The 20,222-nt window shown below is 41.5% G+C and overlaps 1 protein-coding gene across 7 annotated transcripts in view; it reads left to right on the top strand.

The window, feature by feature from the left end:
- The window catches only part of ERC2 (ELKS/RAB6-interacting/CAST family member 2), a 923,400-nt gene that overhangs the window by 718,502 nt on the left and 184,676 nt on the right, over positions 1–20,222 (top strand). For all 7 annotated transcript variants that reach the window (XM_045078756.1, XM_045078755.1, XM_045078764.1 and 4 more), the window contains one exon: positions 19,425–19,559. In XM_045078756.1, the coding sequence (XP_044934691.1) occupies positions 19,425–19,559 (135 nt within the window). The remainder of the gene's footprint in view (positions 1–19,424; positions 19,560–20,222) is intronic.

Genomic DNA, 20,222 nt, shown 5'->3' on the forward strand with positions numbered 1-20,222 from the left:
AACAGTTTTACACTGAAAACCATTGTTGGGCCCCTGGGTGGCTCAGTTGGTTAAGCAACTGCCTTTGGCTCAGGTCATGATCCCAGAGTCCCAGGATCGAGTTCTGCTTCGGGCTCCCAGCTCCACGGGGAATCTGACATTGCCCCTCTGACCTTCTCCCCTCACATACTCTCTCTCAAATAAATAAATTAAAAAAAAAAAAAGGAAAAACATTGTTGAGTATTTTACATTGCTTAGATTGGAAGCCATTGTCTTGCTCTTTATTCTTTTTTCAGCATCTCACATAGTTTGATGATCAGTCATCCGTGCTCAGTAATCACCTTCAGGGGACTTGAATCTTGTCAAGTTTGACTAGTCCAATCAGGTTTGGGGTTTTTGAATCAGTTGGTATTAAAACTGCAAAATTATTTAAGTGAGATTCTCATTCTGTTCATAATTACAGGTTTGTATTAATAGATCTGTTTTGTATATTTTTATGAGCGGGAATTCTCTTGGGCAAATCCAGCATGAATTCTCAGTGGGGCAAGGGCAAGCAATTTTTCGTCTCTGGGGTGATTTTTCAAAAGAGTGGTCCCATTAAAAAAAGCCTGATTCTGTCCTCTTAACCACACCCAATTTTCAGCTTCTGCTGAGAGCAAGGCCCAAAATTATCCCCACATCTCCTTATGACATTCTGTTGAAAAACATTAGTCCCTGTGCACTGTGCATAAAAGCCAAATTACTTTTGGAATGTCCGTGGAACTCTGGGAATCCAGATAGGGATCAAGGAAACAGCACAGCATCTTTTCCCCCCTCTGCTCAATCTGTTGATTGATTTGTAGGCAATTATTCTCCTTACCTTCAGCCATCTGGGATGAGGTCTTGGGTCTAACCTCTACTGTTTATTTGTTGATTCCTTTATTTGTTTGTTTTTCAAATATATATTTTATTCTCAAACTCAGACAATGCAAAGAAAAGTTCTGGAAAAGCAATGGCCTCATTCTCTAGTTAAAGCAATATTCTCCTGATACTTTGCCAGGAGGTTAGGATGTTTCTCAGATCTTGCACACTGCTGAAATGCAAATCAAAGAAAGAGCTTCTGGAACAAACCAAATAAAAACCACACACTTATTCAGGGACAGAATTAATATATGCTTATGCTGGCTTTCATACTGATAGATACCAAGATCTTTATGGGCATATAGGCTTCCCAGGACCTCAGGGAAGCATCCCTTAGGAAGTGAGAAAACTTGAAGTGAAAAGGAGGAAGAAGGAATCCTTTCTCAATAGGCAGTAGCACATTGAGAGGAGATAGTAAGAAGTATTGGATTTTTCCAAGTATACAGCGATTCCCAGCTTGGAGCTCCCGAAGGGCTCAGTGTTGTGACTCATAGATAAAGATCATAAATTACAGTGGAAAATAAAAGGAGAAATTATAAAGATGATACAGATTATTATTTTAACTTCCAATTCTCTGTAATGCTTCTGGCTATTGCATGGCAAAATTCTCAAAAACAATTTGTGTGTGTGTTAATGTTAAAAATGGTTATGGCACTTCCTAAACCTGGCTGTTTTGACATGCAGTGGGCTTCTTGTCCACTTTCACCAAATACTGACTCTAGGACCAGCCTTCCAAACCACATCTTCAGGATCTCAGGGAAGGATCACTAAAAGCTGATGGATCTGATTGACAGATCTGCATGTAGAAGGTATTGATCTAATGAAGGAGATCAGCAACCCACCAAAGGTGGGACTCCTATGATACCCAAATGCTTACTCTTTTTATATAGATCACCTTGCAAATTCAAGCACTGTAAACATAAAATAAATGACAAGATTTGGGATGGTTTTTAGCTGTAATTGTGACCAGAAGAAGTGTACCTGGGCACTGGGAGGCGACCATGTAGCAGGAATGAGCATGAGAGTTAGAGATAGGCAGTCAGCACAGGGCACGCGATGGTAATTGGTAAGAGAGAGTTGCTCAGCAGAGTTTACTGAACAGAAAGAGAATCCAAGCCTTGTTTCACATACTGCAGGGCTATGAAAAGGTATCAGAAGCCACAGACTGAGCTCAGGGAAACTCCTTTGATATCCAGCAGTCTCCTGATGCCTTTTGCGCAAAATAAGAGTGGTTGGATAACTTGCTGGTAGTTAAACAGCTGTTAAGTGACTTAACTTTGGCCATTTGACTAAGGCTTTCTGACCCCACTTCTAATTCTCTTTACTCTCCAGGACGCTTTCAGTAATGGAGATTGTTGTATTGAAGTACATTTGAGCCTTAGCTGTGATTGAGGCTATAGAACCTGGTTTTGAAGGAAGGGGTGGGTCATTTCTGGCAAAGGAAGTACCTGGGTAGAGATGAACCTGTGTGTACAGGGTATTAGAGACCATCTTTGGGAAGAGTTTCTGTGGATACAGATGAGAGGAGGGGAATTGCTCAGGAAGAAAGGGAAATGTTGGCCTTGCCCAGCAAATGAATTGTTTCTATCAGATACATAAGACAATGGGGAACTATTGTGTTTTCTTAAGGGAGATTATGATATGAGAACTGTCACATGAAATAAGTTTGGAACCAGTATTTTTGATTAATGGTAGAGTGGCTTTTGAGATTAGGTTCCTGGGTTATTTCTATCTATGAGCTCTTACCTTGGGTTTAGTGTAGCTTGGTTGACTCCCTGGACATATACTTTTCTCTGCATACTTAAGAATAGTTAGCCAGTAATAACTTGGGTCTTTTATTAATGCCCCCCAATACCATACAAAGTATAACACAACAGCTTCTTTCAATTACACAGTCTATGAAACATGGAAATTTGAAGTCTTTCCTCTATAGCACAAATTTCAAATTATGTCCTATAAAGCTTCAGGACCTGAGAGATCCTTGGGCCATTAACCTTAAAATCCCAGAAGACTTATATAAATAAAGAAGACTTTATTTTGCTGCTAATTTCCATCTCATGTCTGTTTCTAAATAATCATTATAGGTACATTATTTTGTTAAGGGGTTATTTCCCAAAATAGGAAAGAGAGAGAGAGAGAGAGCCCACTATTTGATTCGGGGTGCTGTTTTGTTTTATTTTGCTTTGTTTTGTTTTGTTGAGTAGAACCTGGCCTGAAATGTCCCCAGGCTCATGCTGTTTCTGAGCCATAATTATGCTTTTTAACCCACTCCTTTATGTCTGGGTCCTTAATGTCCAAGCTCCTATATAATTACCAAGTTACAGAGTGTGGGAATGAGACAAATATTTTTTGCATGACTTTACCCTATACATTACTGCAATGCCGTATTATTACAAGAAATTTCCTGAAGTTGGAGCTGTACTATTAACTCTCCCAACTTGAAAGGACCCAGCAAAGAGATACACCCAATCTTTGGCCCATGATGCACAAGTCAGATGGACAGTGACTTGATCCAGCTGAGGGCTCTGAGGCTCTTGGGGGAGGACTTGGGTTTGGCAGTGGTGCACTGGTTCAGAGCCTGACGGGGACTTGGGAACCGATCCTCTTCCATCCAGCTGTGTTGCATAGCCACAGCCATGCCTCTCGTAGCAGTTGTGAAGTGCACACATTCTTCGGGATTTAAAAGGGGCCAGGTTTGTTAAAGACCTCTTCTGGAGGAAGTTGCTATGTTATTTTGCTAGAATTTGAAAGGATTCTAGGAAAGGAATCTGAAAGGAGGAGAGCTGTGGCCAATAAGGCAGGCAGGACTCCGTTAAACCCTGGACTGTGAAGGTCACAGAAACAGAAGATGGCAGGAGACCAGCGGCAATAGCGCCAGTCTCCGGAGTCTCTTCCCCCGAACTAAGATGATTTCAACCCCGATTTCCTTCTAATCTGAGGAGTAACTTGTATCTCAGCATTTTGACATGTGGAGCAGAGAAATATTTCTTGTTGTTTCATTTCTTATTTCCTATAATTTACTGAATATTTAAGTAATTTAGAAAGGAATAAAGGAATAAGTAAACCCCCTGAAATCCAAGCATTTGGCAATAACCATTAAAATTTTGTGCTCATCTTTCTGGGCCTTTCTTACAGATGCAAGTACGTATGTGCTGTACACACCAACATATGTAAACCTTCAAACATGCTTAAGTATAGATATTTATATATTATTTTATATGAACATGCTGTTTTATCATCTGCTCCTCTTTCCATTCAGCTCTATGTTGTAATACTCTTTCCTTCTGAGGAATATAAATATATGTTACTTGTGAATGGTTTCTGAGGATTCCATTATATGATAATGGATACTCAATAATTTAACAAAATCCTGACAGATGAATATTTCGTTTCCTTCTCATTAATTGCTACTGTGATCAATATCCCAGTGAATATCCTTTCATCATCCCTGTGTACCTGTCTGACTTTCTTTTCAGGAGGAAACTGTTTTACCTGAGGGCATGCATATTTTGAATTTTAATACATAGCACCAAAATGCCCTTGAGAAAGCTTATTCTAATTTACAGTCCTGCCAACAGTGGATAAAGGCACCTCAAGAACAGGGGAAACTAATTTCCGATTTTCTTAAGATTTTCTGAATTTTACCTACTTTCAGAATTTTACTTCTAAATTCCTAAAAGGTAAATGTGTTTATAAGGTACTGTAACTTTGATATCCATCCACACCCAGATTTCTAGAACAAGTTATTCCATCAATGGTTATGAAACCTGGAATAAAATCAGCAATCACTAAGATTCTTTATTTGTTTATTAAGATTAAGTAATGTTAAATTCATTTTGTTTTTTTATAAGGTTAGTATAAAGGCAGGTTGAGGGAATGCTGTAGACAGAGCATGCCAGGATTCCAGAAAGGTATTTGTATCAGTTTTTGTTTTGTTTTTACCATTGAAGTAAGGACTAAATGGTGGTCCAGTTGGATGGATCTATAGTTGTTTGAACAACTCTACCCTAGGCAGGTTGGTTCGGGAATCCTGTCACCTCCAAAGAGAGGTTGCCAGAAGTGTTGGGCTCTGTCCTTCTGGCTTGTACCTGGACCTAATTATACAGTCTTTGAAAACATACTTTTTGGAAATGTGATGGCTCAAAGCTGAGAAGTTTACTTGAAACAATGGAAGACATAGTTAGAATTGAGAAATCAGCAGGATGAAATGATAGACACAAATTCAGTTAGGATAAGCCAAAGCAAATATTCAGTAAGGAAAAGAATGAAATGTAAACTTAGAATTAAAATTCTGGTGTGCACAATGCCACATGTCTTATATGTGTGTGTGAAACAGCAAGGAAACTGGCCACCAGGATACAAGTTTAATCAATTGCAAATTTGAATATGAGTCATTGTTGCAGAGCAGATGTTCAGAGATCAGTGCAACATGGGATTATATTAATTATTTTTAAATAGTGTTTAACACCAGGTAAGGACACATGTGAAGACTTGGATTATTCAGGCTCTGTTCAGGGACTTATTCTCTAAGAGGAGCCCTGACACACTATAATGACCCCTTGTGTGATGGGATACACAGAGGAGACAAGAAGTAGAGAATGGCCAGTAGAGAGGGCAAAGCATGATTAGGCTAGGTAAGCTAGAGATAGCAGGCATAACGGTATTGAAATGTCTAAAGACCTCCCAAAAAGTAGAATTAGGATAAGTGGACTGAATCTGCCACCAAAAAGCTCAGAATATGTCAGGCACGGGGGAGGGAGGACATCCCCTTTAAGCCATTTAATATATTCTCTCAAAAGGCATTGTGTTTCCCACAGCTCAGTAATGCATCCACCAGGACTGCTACACAGGGAATTTTTGTTTGGGGAAGAAGGTTGTATTAGATTCTTGCCACCAACACATGCATGATGAGTGGCATTTACATGCCCTGTACTCTCCTGTGGATGGCCCAGACTTTCAGGAAGCCTACAAGCTTATTGCAGAGACGTGAAGCACACTGGGACTCCTGCTAATGTTCCACTATAAGCACCACCTGCCTGCTGGGCCTGGGGCACAGAGGGACAGGGGCCAGCTTTGTTTGCACCCCAGCACACCAACTGCCCAATATTACTTCCCCCTTTTCTCTGCTGCTCAAGTGAACATTCCAGATGCTGATGTATTCCAATAATCAAGAAATTCCCCAGCATCCTCAAATCCAGCCTGTCTGTGCACTTTTCCCTTTCTTCACATAGCCTGCCCCACTTGCTTTCTTCCCACTTTTACTTGGGTTCTTGTCTTTCTGAAGAATTTTTTATATGTACATATAAATAGTGAGAGCTCCTTATGTACATATACGTATATATAATTATTCTCACAATCAATAAGAAGAAAGTCTTCTCTCTACCCTTCTCCAAAAGTGGGCAAAAGGACATAAAAGGAGACTCACAAATAGTGAAATAGAAACAGCCAATAATTGTATGAAAAGAAGCTCAGCCTCAAATTATAATTAAGGAAATATGAAATTTGAAATATGAAATTTTCATGTGTCAGATTTTTGAAGATTAGAGTTTGAAAGACTCCGTATTGGCACAGTCTGGGGAAAGAGGCACAGACTGAAACTTGGCCAATGTTTCTGAAGGGAAATTTGGTGATTACTTTTTTTTTAAGAGTTTATTTATTTATTTGTCAGAGAGAGAGAGAGAGCACAAGCAGGAGGAGCAGGAGTGGCAGAGGCAGAGGGAGAAGCAGACTCCCCGCCGAGCAAGGAGCCTGATGTGGGACTGGTGATACCTTTCAAAGTTTCAAATGTGCATTCCCTATTCTAGGGAATCTCTTCTGAATCTCTTTTCCCAGCACATCACAGAAACAGCTTTCATAACCTGTTTCAGCATCTGTCCTTGTTGAGAACAAGCACATGAGGACAGGTAAAACTGTCCCTTTGGAAAAATTTTTTGTTTTGTTTTGTTTTTTAAGATTTATTTATTTACTTAAGAGAGAGATTGAGCACGAGTGGGAGGGGCAGAGGAGGGGGGAGAGAGAAACTCAAGCAGAGTCCATGCTTAGCCTGACCAGGAGCCTATCTCACGGAGCCTGACCAGGGCTCTATCTCAGGACCCTGAGATCACAACCTGAGCCAAAACCAGAATTGGACACTCAACCAACTACACCACCCAGGTGCCCCTAGAAAAATATTCTTTAAAGCATTGTTGAAATAATGAAAAACTGGAAATTATGCGAATGATCTTCCTTCATTCATTCATTCACTTATTCATTCATTTACTCATTCAACAAACATTTAGTATGTATCATTGTGTGCCATGTGATATTTTAGGTGCTGGAATTACATCTTGAACAAAATAGAGTTCTGCCCACCATTTTAGTACACCAGAAAGACTGATAAATAAAAGTACATGCATGAACAAAATAATATGTAACCATTAGAAATGAGGTCACTCTACATGATCTTGATATGGAAGGATAGCCAAGAGATACTGGGCATTTTATTTTTAAAGGGTATGTGCAAGTGTCTGGGCTTGCGTTATGCATAAAAATTGTCTGATAAAACTGGCAAAAAATCTTAAGAGTGGGAATGGATATTGGGGTAGGCAGAGAGGGAATATTACTTTTCTTTTCATAAAGTCTTTTGTACTATTTAATTTTTCATAGCTAGTATATATGCTTTATATAATAAAAACTAATAGATGCTATAAAAAAGAAGAAATTATAAAGCTAAATCAGTAGTTCTGCTAGGGAACTAAGACTCCTATCTGAAAGAAAATGGAAAATTCCTTAACCTATCTGTAGACATTGAGACCAGAATGATTAGGTGTTTGATGCTATTCAGACTGCAAGAATGGAAATTAATACCATAGTACTTTGGAATGCAAAACGAAAGACATAAGGGGGTCCTGTGTTGTTACTGGTCATGGGCATGGTGGACTTGTCTACACATGCAAATCAAATGGGAAGGCAGCCGGGGCAGAGAAAGGGCCTGGGACCTGCGGTTGAGTATTCTAGGGCTTTCTCTCGGGTTTATGATTTACTTCAACCTTTTGGAACCTCGGTCTCTCCTTCAGTAAAAGAGTAAACTTGGATTCATTGATTTAAGGTGTGGCCTAGCACTAACACTAAATGAATCTGAATTATTCTGGTAAGTCCTCATTTGTAGGAGAGGGATTTGAGATAGCTCCTGAAATTCTTAGCGAAATAAGTCAATCGGAGAAAGACAACTATCATATGATCTCCCTGATATGAGGAAGTGGAGATGCAACATGGGGGGTTTGGAGGTAGGAAAAGAATAAATGATACAAGATGGGATCGGGAGGGAGACAAACCATAAGTGACTCTTAATCTCACAAAACAAATTGAGGGTTGCTGGCGGGGGGGAGGAAGAGGGGGTTGGAGTTATGGACATAGGGGAGGGTATGGGCTATGTATGGTGAATGCTGTGAAGTGTGTAAACCTGGCTATTCACAGACCTATACCCCTGGGGATAAAAATACATTATATGTTTATAAAAATATTTAAAAATTTAATACATTAAAAAAATACAATAAATAAAAAGAGTCATAGAGAAGATCACCTCAACTTTCCAGTTACTCACCTTCTCCTAGTACTCTAAATAAGCATTCGCTACATACTCTATTATCTTAGATATTCTGTTTAAGAATCAAGTTTAAGTACATTTGGATATTTTCTCCTTTTGCTTTTCCAACTTCAGGATGATAGAAAATCAGGCTTTTTGGATCTACCCTAAACAGGTGACCAAGAAAAAGTAATTTTCAAAATGCATCGATTTGATGAATCTCATCTAACCTGTTGGGGGTTGGGGGTGTAGGAAACATGATTCAGCACACCAGGCATCTCCAGAGGAAATCAGAACGTAATTCCATCCTTTCTGGAAATTGGATTTCTGTCAGATCCACAGACCCAGGATTTCCACTTTGTCTCTTCTTTGGGGGTAATTTTTCACAGGAGAAGTGATGGTTGTGGATGAGTTTTCATTTTTGTGTGCTGAGGGAATATCAGCTCAAGGAGCATGTGACAGGACCCGCGAATGATATGCCTATCGTGTCTTGTGTCCCTGGGTGGGGGGTGTCCACAGAGACCTACCCGGAGTGGAATATGTGACTCAGACTCTTTTTTCCACGTAGAAGTAAATTGGTCCTAGCTAGGGTAAGTTCAGCGTATCCCATATAAAGCTAGTGAGGGCACTGAAATCCAAACAGCGAGCAACCCAGTGAGAAGATAAACGCCAGAGGGAATGTTTCATAGATTTGGTATTTGGGACACTCCACTGCCATTTCTCTCCACTCATTTGTTTTCCAACTGATTGGAAAACTACTAATGAGCGTGTTTACATTTTCTTCAGTTGTTTTACCCAAGTGTGAGAGCAGCTGGGGAGAGGGGTTTGTTCTCGGTCCAGGACCTGAGCTGGCTCTCCCTGTCTTCCTCCTGCTCTGCGCCTTGCCAAACCTCTACTCTAGTCTCACCGCCCTTCTCGGGTCTCTCCCTGGACGCAGCGTAGCCAGGCGAGCAGCCCCGCCACATGTTCTGCGTTGTTCCCTTTCTCTGCCTTTTGTTGTCATTTGTTTTGTTTCAAAGGGAGTGAGGTGCAGAGGAGGTCTTGGGTTTATGCCTCTCTGCTCAGCTTCAGAACTGGGAGCAGGCCCAGATCTCGTTTGGTCCCATTTCTGCGTCAAGGTCAAAGCCCCCGGAGGAGAATGTCCTGCTGTCCTCTTGACAGTTCGTGGGGATCCAGTCATTCTCCCTGGGCTACTCCACATCCCCAGACTCTGCTGACTGCAACCCAATCCATTCTCAGCTGCTTTGCTCTTTCCTTCTGATGGGGGTGTCTCAAGTTTCAGTCATTTTGAGAACCACCTTCACAATGTTTTCCGTGTCTTGTGATATAATGTATATGATTTCTGTGTTTGATGTGCTTGTTATAATTTATTGAAACACATTGTAAAGTAAATCCATAAACAAGGTGGGACCGGGGAGGGAGACAAAACATAAGAGACTCTTCATCTCAGGGAGCAAACGAAGGGTTCTGAGGGTGGAGGGGAGGGATAGGGTGGCTGACGATGGACACTGGGGAGGGTATAAGCTATGGTGAGTAAGTATATAAGGATGTATGTAAGAATGTGAGTAAGTGTAAGACTGATGATTCACAGACCTGTACCTCTGAAGCAAATAATACATTATATTTAATAAAATAAACAAACAAAAAACTAGTGACAAAAAAAAAAAAAAGCCCATTTACTCCCTGTGAATCTTCATGCACATCTCCAGGTATGTGCATACCTGTCTTCCTAGCCCTCGGCACGGAAGACTCTCGGTCCCTTCCTGAGGCACTGCCGGGTTACTCAAGCCCTTCAGGTTCTCCTTTGAAGAGTCTCTCACTGTCAGTTTCCTGTCTATCAGCCAATTCTGTTAGGCCAGACCCTGGGTTGGGTTTGTTTGTTTGTTTGTTTGTTTTCCTTCTTTCTTTTTTTGTTTTTTAACTCGTTAGTTGAGGAGAAGATGCGGGGATGTCAGTTCTGCCTAGGCCAATGATAATAAATATTGGTTGCCAGTATGAATTGAATGAAGACCTTGACCACCCTTCTCTGCACAGTTTTAGAGTCTGAACCCCAGTGCCTGCAAAGAACCTCCTCTGTTCCCTTCTTCCTCATTTCTTTGCCTTTCTCCTCTGTCTTACCTCTCTCCCTCTTCTCACTCCCCTTTTCCTTCCTTTCTGCCCCTGACTTTTTTCTTTTTAGTTAAAAAATTAGCATTTGATTTTGAAGCTCACTTTCTAAACCATATGCGCAGAATGCATCTTTAGTTAGCAGAACAGTCTGGGTGGGGTTTTTTTGGTTTTGTTTGTTTGTTTTTTTGGTTTTTTTCCCAGAGACCCTCTGTTGACTCTCTGAGTTGAAGCAGTTTAGACTCCACATAAAATATGCGTTGTTTACCCAGGCTCTTCATGCTCTGCATATTGTTACAGTCCTTGAAGAGCTTGTCAGTGACAAGTAAGATAAATGAATGAAGAGGACTTTACAAGTGTTTAAAAGCTAAGTATAGCATGTGCTGCCCACTACTTAATTAAACAGACCTGTGCTTAACTAAGTAACTTGGGGCTGGAAACTTCTAGGGCCCTCCCCTTCCCCCGACCCCACCACCTCCAACGGTGCTCGGGATGTTAGAAATTCCTTGGTTGTCTGCAGTTGCTAATATGTTAGCCTATGACTTTGAATTTATATTAGGGTTAGTCAGCAACATGGACTGCTTTGAAGCTCGATCAAGATTTTATAGTATGTCCTGAGTTTCATTCTTTTCAGAGAACTTTAAAATCAAAAGTGAACTGCTTCTCTTCTCAGGTCTGGGGTCAACGTCCAGAGAGTCAGAGTCCACAAGGGGCTTTGTGCTCAGCAGGGAGTCTGCTTGAGATTCTCTCTCTCTTCCCCACCCCTATACGCTCACTCTCGCTCTCTAGAAATAAATAAATAAATCTTTAAAAAAATAAATAAATAAACATCGGTTTCTTCTTCTGTAAAGTGGGGATGGTAAAATCCTCTACCAGGACTGATACCCAGGTCATTTGCATTTGAGTCAGCCTTGATTCCTACAGGCTTTGCACCCCTGTCATAGCAGCTATTTTGAATACGCCCTCCACCTCCTGCCTGCCTCACTGTTGGTGTAACTGACTCAACTGACAAGAGCCAAGGGCTGAGCTTGGCACACAGCCGGCCCAGGTAAGCATTGGGTGTTGTCATTGCTATTTACAGGTGGCTCCCTCTCACAACACTGGCCTTATTTCTGCCATTGTGAGGGATCCTAACCTCCCCATTATCAGCAGAGCACAGAGAACTCTTTCTCTGGAGGTAATTCTCCCCACCAAGGGCTGCACTGGCTGAGAGTAAAACAGAGGTGAGCATGCTTTCCCATCCAGGAATTCCTCAGGTTCCTAAGGTGGCAGCAGTAAGGAGTTTATCAGAATAACTCCTCTCCCTTGATTTTAGAAGTGAAAAAGGAGAGAGAAACTGCAAAACGTACAATAAGACATAAATGTACAACAAGAGCAGTAGACTAGCATCAACCCATGTGGAGTTTTGTTCATGCTAAACACACCCTTGTCCATTGTATAGATTCAGGAATTGAGACTTATGGAAAAGTAAGTCAGTCTGAGTCTCAGGCTGAATATTTGGCAGAAACAGAATTAGTGCCAGGCCTATGTTACTCCCCTAAGAAAGACAAGAGCTCTGTCTCCCCAGGTAATGAGAAATCTCAAGAGCTATCCATGGAAAGGCATGGTAGTCACCAGAATGTTAGTCCTGTGCAAAAGTTGGACAGATAGAGGCTTATTAATCATTTGCTGGGATTCTCACAAAAACAGACCTAGAGACAAAGATTTGGTGCAGACAGTTTCTTTGGGAGGTGATCCCAAGAAACATGATGAAAAAATTGAGAAGTGAGACAGGAAGTGAAAATGCCCAAAAAAGTGCATTAGTGTGTGCTTTCCTGCTTTTATCAGTCAGGACTGCTCTCTGCTAAGGACCTACTGAGAGATACTGAAACACCATAGGTGGTCCCACGAAAGGACGGGGACACTAGTTATTTATCCATCACCTCCTTCCTCCCTCATAGATTGAGCATTATTCTGAGAATGTGAGTGCCCTGTTCCCTGGCCAGACCTGCACCTGTGGCCAGAGGAAGATCTTAGGCAGAGAGGTCCATGGATTTGAGGTGGGAAGACAACAGCACATCCAGGACTATCCATTCAAGCTGCACCTGACTTCTAGGATAGAACAAGAGGATATGGGATGGGCACTGACATTCTCTATATAATTAAAAATAAAATAACACCAGGGTATTTAGTGACTGGATAACAAAAATAGCTTCTAAAGTCTTCATAGTGACCTACTACCTTTCCATTTATAAAGACTGAGGGGAGGCCTTCAACAAAGTTGGGAGCCAATGGGGTTGGCAGGAAGGACCAATCAGCTGAATGGGTTGAAGACTATTAGACCAGTTTCCAAGGGACTGATGTTGTAGCAACAGATTCTGGAGACTGTTGTAGTTTCCCATCTTCCCAGAGATACCGTAGTTTGACATGTATGAGCATATGACTATGGCTCTGTCTTAAATTCCTTCCAAAATGTCCCAAGTTGATAAGGGCTTTTAAGAAATAATGAAGTATCATCTCAAATATGTTTCCTGCTCTCCTCACTGTCAATATAGGAATGAAGAAAGCAACACACGTACATACATGCACACACACACAGACATACACATCCCTCACAGCTTGGATTCCAGTTCCTCCACTGATCTGTTTTTCCTCTCAAGGTGAATTTACCATGAATCTCTCCAGCCTACACTTCTTTATACCCATAACTGTGCCAACTTTTTTTTTTAAAAGATTTTATTTATTTGAGAGAGAGAGAAAGAGAAGATAGTGACAGAGATAGCAAGAGAGAGCGCAAGCCAGGAGGAGAGGGAGAAGCAGGCTCCCGCCGAGCAGGGAACCCCATGCAGGGCTGGATCCCAGAAGTCTGGAATCATGACCTGACCCAAAGGCAGATGCTCAACTGACTGAGCCACCCAGGGGCCCCCCAACTTTTAAGTCTTAGCTCAATGCATCTGACCATTGGAGCCTTATTTGATGGCCTTGCCCTCAGCTGGACAGGACTTTTCTTGCCTCCAGGCTTTTATGTAAACAATCCCTTCACTTTTATTTTCCTTCCCATACTGTGTCTCAGTGAGTCCTTTAATTCCTCATGTCTTGTTTCGCTTTGCTTTGTCCCCAGTCTCTGGCCCAGGACCTTACCCTTCCCATCACTATCGTAGGACTCTGGAGTCAGAAACCTGGGTTTCAGTCCTGTTCCCCCACTCACCAACTGAGCAGTCACGGGCTTGGTTTTCTCATCTGTAAAAGAAGGCTCATAAGAAAAGCTATTTCAAAAGCAGAGAGTCAACAAAAGCATACCAGCCAAACACCTGGCATATCACTGTTCTTGTCTTTAGGGTTACAGAAGGTTGGTGAGTTTTTAATGAATTTCTGTGCAATGTCCAGGGTGGAAGCCTTTCCATCATTGATTCTTGCTTAATCCTATAACGTTCTCCAATGCAGTGTACTCCCCTAATAGCTTCTTCATCCTCCTGCTTCATTTTGTCCTCCAGGGGTGACCCAAGCATTGGAACCCAGACCCCACTCAATTATGATTCATTGCCATGTGGGCCTGCTGGATATACAGGAAATCCCTCTCCTCCTCACTGTCCAGTTGTTGTCTGGTTTCCCCATCTTCTGCTCTGAGACAAGAACTGTTGACCTTGCTCTGATTTGGCAGAAACAAGACCAGTAGAAGAGTTCTGGACTATTTCAGATTTCCCTGGCAGGAAAGAGGGAGAAAAGAAACTCTGATAGAAGAAAGTGTAATTGCTATTGTATGGTATTATCTCCATATCCCATAGCAACAAATCTTATTATATTTTTTTCTTATTTAAACCATATTCATGAAGGTTTTATTGTTAACTTGATCCAGATGACTGATCAAAGCATAGTTCATTATTGCCACCTTGCTAAAATATTTTTAAAGGCAGTTTTAATATTACACTTTTATAGCTACATATTGCCATTAAGCTATTGAGTCTATTACTAGTCAATCAAGGATTTTCATTTTGTTTCAAGAGCTCCTTGGATAAACTCTTCAGAAATGTCAAAGAGATGGAGTATATGGCACCTTTTCACAGATGGTGTTCATCAGGGATTTTAGTTAATGGATAAAGTTTCAGTTTTCCATGGTTGACTTTTGGTGCTAACAAAAGTGTTCCAAAGGCCCCTGCTCTTCTAAAGTCTAGGGGATAGTAAGGAAATGAATCCCATAACACCACCAAACCTTTTATTCTTAATGAGGTAAGGAACCAGGGACATGGAATATTTCACGAGTTCCATTCTACTAAAGAATGGAATATATCTTGAAGAAAACCAATTCAATTTTTTCCAACAGCTCCAAAACTATACATTTAACCTGCTCTCCCACTCCCAAGAACAGCAACCAAAGACAAATCCACAGTAGGAAGGGTTAAACTGTCCCACGAAGAGTTATATACTCAAGTGACTCATCATAGCGGCTAATGATGTACTTTTCCCTTTCATCTGTTCTAAAGTATTTTATTCATTCCTTCATACATCCATTCATTTATTGGACACACATTTACTTACTACTTATGTATGCACCAGACTCTGTGTAGGTGGTGAGTACAAGGGTGATTCAGACATAGCACTTCCCTCAAGAGAATTTCAACCTAGTGGTTGGAGAAAGCTGAGAAAGCAGGTGATTATGTACCTTTCATTGGCATAAGTGTCATGATGGGAGAGGGTTTGCCTGGAGGTGGGCACAGGGTCCTGGGGAAGGCAGTGGAAGAGCACCTAATCCCTTCGAGGCAGGCTCAGGAAAGGTGTTTCTGAGGTCATGGTGTTGACAATGAAATGGGTATAACTCGGGTGAAGGGAGAGAGGATGAAGAACATGACAGGAACAGGGAATAGAACATCCCAGGGATGGGAACAGGGAGCATCAGAGGTGAGTTTGGGAGGTAGACAGCAAGGAAATGCCCTGCAAGAGCTCTATAAGCCTGGAGAAGCTGGGGCTCTTTTCCTGAGGGCAGTGGGAGTCTCTGAGGAGCTGGATGTTAGGGACTAACAGGGGTCTGATGTCACCCCAGCTCTAGATTGTGTTCAGTGGGAGGCCAGAGTGTGACAAGAGAGCTGTTAGCGGAGTCTTTCGCCCTGGAGAAATAAGGTGGCCCTGGAACAAAGAGGAAGTGGAAAATGAAATCTGATTAGAGATGTCTCAGCAGTCATGACATAATATAGTAAAATGAATATAACACAGTTAGCCAAAGGCAAACGTGTCAGGTCAGCAGTTTGGTAGACACTGAAAAGGAAATAAAAATGGGCTTCAGTGCATTGCTAAGTGAATTCATGAGTTCCCAAGTGTAGTGCTGTGGAAAGCGCTCCCTCTCTCTAACTCCATATTAGTTTTCCTGGGACTCCAGGTATGACTTCCCAGAAGAGCTGCTGTTTGAGGCTTTGGAGTGGACACCTTGTATAGATGTCAACCACACGACTACAGGGATATGAACCATTATACGTGGAGTCACCTGCTCACTGTACAAATGCTATCCTTGTTACAAATTTCTGCAGTTTTTCTTCTGTCTATCTTCAAGGAGTGATATTCATGGCTTCTCATCCTTGCAGACTATTCTTGGTATGTTAGGAAACCAATATAATTGGGTGGGGAGGAGAATAGGTAAATATGATTTAAAAAAAAATAATAATGTGGGGCGCCTGGGTGGCTCAGTGGGTTGAGCCGCTGCCTTCGGCTCAGGTCATGATCTCAGGGTCCTGGGATCGAGGCCCGCGTCGGGCACTCTGCTCAGCGGGGAGCCTGCTTCCTCCTCTCTCTCTCTCTGCCTGCCTCTCTGCCTACTTGTGATCTCTCTCTGTCAAATAAATAAATAAATAAATAAATAAAATCTAAAAAAAAATAATAATAATAATGTAAGAGAGATCGATTTTTCAATTTGACCATTAAGGAGACTGGATTGGTCAAACTTTTTTTAGAGAAGGGAAAACTAGCAACCAGCCTGTAAGACATCGGTCACAGTTTAGGGGATATGTTACAAGCAAGATAAATAAAAATGGTCTAGAGTATCAGGCCAAACTCTCATTATTCATCTCTGTTTCACACTCTTCTCTTCCAGTCCAGACTAATCAAAAGAAGCCTCTTCCGCTCACAATTGCTATGTGTACATTTCCCCCAGATCTGGTATTCACATGAACAACATGGTTTATTTATATTTCAGCACCAAATTGGAAAGATGACATCATTCCTTTACAGTCTTTATCCCATGACATGCCTATTCTCCAACACCTCATTTCAGCAGACACATTTAGGACTGCATATAGCATCTTATTTAGCTTGTACATTCTTTTATGGGATACAGTTCAAAGGTAGGGAACTTTAGGCTTGTTGCTGGTAAGAAAATAATCTCATAAAATCACAGGAGCTTCCCCAAAGGATAAGGACATCATGATGTTTACAATAGCAGAGTTATTATTTGTTCATTGAGGCTTCGTCGTTCAGTCTTGGGTGAGCCCCTTCCTTCTTGACCATAGCGGATCTTACAGCTCCCTTCAGGCTCTCCGAGTTCTATTAGAAGAAACAATTTCAGATTTATTAGTTCACGAGTTCAAAAGGACAAACTCCTGACAATACTGGAGTGTTAGGTGTGAACACTGAATTCAGAATCTTTTGCACAAGGGCAGGCTGAATGAGGGGACTCTTGAGTACTTGATCGGCAACAGCTCCCATGACCTGCTCTTTCTCACAAGCCATAACTTGTCCGTTGGGTCTTCCGATGCTTTAAATGGGCAAGAGAAGGATGAAAATGCTATCAGCTGCCAAAGGTTGCTTGGGATTTTTTCTTAAACTGTTAGGTGGATCTTTCTCTCTATTTTTATTGTTTTTATCCATATACATGCATTTTTTTATACCCACTGTGGGGACTTTCAAATATTGTACACATTTCACAAAATGGAGTCCATTATGAGACAACCTCTGGCAGATTGAATTGGGATATGAAGTGTTTCTAATACTTAGCAGAACCAAAGCATCTAAAGGAATGCTGTTTGTACCTGATTAGCTCTTTGCCTTTTCTGCTGACAGCATGGCAAAGAGAAAGGGCTTGAGATTGAGAATTGGAAGACCCCAGAAATCTCCATGTTCTGTGGAAAGAGGGAGACTCTGGAGCTGAAATCTCTGCCTTCATTTTCTGTAAGGAGGATAGTAACTATTCCTCCCAGGAAAGTTTTGAAGATAATTTAGATTGTACATGAAACATACATACTACAAGAATGTACTGTTAGGTCCAGAATTATTATCAGAGTATTATTTATGTTACATGATGAAATTTCAACCTGTTGGAGGCTCTTCAGCCTTTGATTTCCAGCTTTCTTGAAGTGCTGATGGCTCACTGTCATCCCATTCCGCCAGTGGGAAGGTTGTAGCAACTCATGAGATGTCCTCAACTCTCAGTGACATTCCCTGGCTAAGAACAAATGTGCAGTTGCCTCTAGGATGGCAGCATCCCTCAGCCTTCTGGCCCTTCTTTCTTTCAGTGGCCTCACTGCAGCAGCATGCACAGTGCATTTACATCTACTAGGCCCTGTTAGATTCTGGGGAGAGGCAGGTGAAAGAAGCAGCCTCAAGTCGACCGACAGTAGGATAGATAGATCTGAGGTTACATCTGATAAGCAGGAGGTGTGCATGTCCTGGCATCAGGGGTGGGATCAGGAAAAGTTTCTTAGAGAAAAGAAATCCTGAATTAACCAGACACAGAAGGGAGAGGTGAGGTATAGTGGTTGGGGGAAGTACCGCAGGCAGAGGAGACAACATGTAAAGAAGGAGAGTTTTCTTACTGTAAACATAGCAAAATTAATAATAATAACAGGTTTTGATTTTTATGGTAACATTTGAAGCGATCAGATCTCTTGCTCCTCACGGCGACCCCGAGGAGGAAGGCACCATTACTCCCATTGTATAGTTCAGGAAATTAAAGCTTACAAATAGTTACCCCTCAAAAGATCACGTAACCAGCATAGAGGTAGAGCAGGACTTGAATCCAGACAGTCTTCTCTCCAAATATGCGTGTGTACTCTGCATTTCCTCCTTTTCTGGGTACTCTCCACATTGCCTGGCTTTCTGCACTGGATATTTTTCTCTGTCTTTCCCCCTTGTCTTCAGGCATTTTTCTAGATTCTGTGACCTTGTTCAGTCAACTCATTGCTGGTCTGTTTCTTGCCTTACCTAACAAAACAATAGAATTGTTTGTCCTGGGAATGTAAGCCATGACACCTAGCTGCCTGGTGTGACATAGTGGGACATAAGTGACAGTGATCAGCTCTTTCACACCAACTCTGCTCCTTTTGCTCAGTTTCCCTAAAGGGCACCATCAGCTAAATTGTCCACAAAGAGCCCTTTCCCTAGAAGCCATCGGAGTTACAAACCTTCTCCATTGCTACTTTTGCATATGGCAGTTTTTGAATGGATTCCTCTGCTTTGTCTCACAAGACCATTACTTGTCTGTAGTTTTGTGTCTCCACTTGGCCCTGTCCCATCTTCTTTGTCTGGGGCTTCCTTCTCTTGCTTGCTCTAGAGTGTAGGATGTGACTGTCAGCAGTTTGTGATTGCAAGTTTATCTGGATATGTGTGATCGCTTGCTAATGTAAAACAGAGCACCTTTGGGTGTATTTCCATTTTTTCCCCCTTTTAAATCACATGGTGGGGGGGGTACATTTATCTCAGGTAGGCTCAAGAACATCATAGCTTCAAGGATGTGACAAAGCCTCTTTTACTAAATGGCATGGTGCATTCTTTATTGAGTTTCAATTTGACTAAAAATGAAAACTTCTGGGTTAGGAACAAAAGGAGCCCTATAGGTGCTATAATTACGCCCTGAATATCTTTGGCTGGTCTTCCAGCTCCTAATGGAGTCTTCTCTGGTTTTTGTTCTGTGCAGACCCAGAATAGAATGAAGCTGATGGCGGACAACTACGATGAGGACCACCACCATTACCACCACCACCACCACCACCACCACCACCGATCTCCTGGGAGGTCGCAGCATTCCAATCACAGGCCCTCTCCCGACCAGGTCAGTTTCATTGCCGCTTACCTCCAGGACCCCTTTTACCCTTTGGATATTTTAAGATAAAATAAATAATCCTCAAGAAATAATAAACAGCATAAAGTGATACGTCCTTTGAACTGAAACTAATAGCTTTGGTATTTATTTCCATCACTCAAGGAGTCTAAATGTTTTCCTTTCTCCTTCCTCTTTAAGGTTTTGTCTGTTCTTGTTTATGTTATGCATTTTCTTTCCTCCCCTCCCTTTTACTTTCATAGATATGAAGTCTATTGCTGGCTCAGTATCTAATGGTGGGTTACTTTGGAATGTGTCTTTCAGAATTTTAAGAGAAAGCACTTTGTTTCCATGAGCTTGGCAACCAGAGAAGCCTTAAGTTTGCTGAGCACTTTCCTAGAACATTCCTTAGTGATGCAAATTAACAGTGGGGTAAAACAACATGAAGCAAAATCAGTTTTGCTTGCATGTTAGCTGGTTAAGTCAAGGGGTCTGGTTTATTTGATTTGGATCCTATCTTCTCTCTTGACTAAATGAAGCAAGTGAAAAGATGGATCAACAAAAACAAAAATCTCCTGTGGTCTTCAATGCTACGTGCTTTCATCCACCAAATATAAAAACTGTTGATAGTATGTAGGATTAAAACTCCTAAAGGTGAACGTCATGGAAATTATG

This window comes from Mustela putorius, unplaced genomic scaffold (genome assembly GCF_011764305.1).
Source record: "Mustela putorius furo isolate JIRA1106 unplaced genomic scaffold, ASM1176430v1.1 tig00000095_pilon_pilon_pilon, whole genome shotgun sequence".
NCBI lineage: Eukaryota > Metazoa > Chordata > Mammalia > Carnivora > Mustelidae > Mustela > Mustela putorius.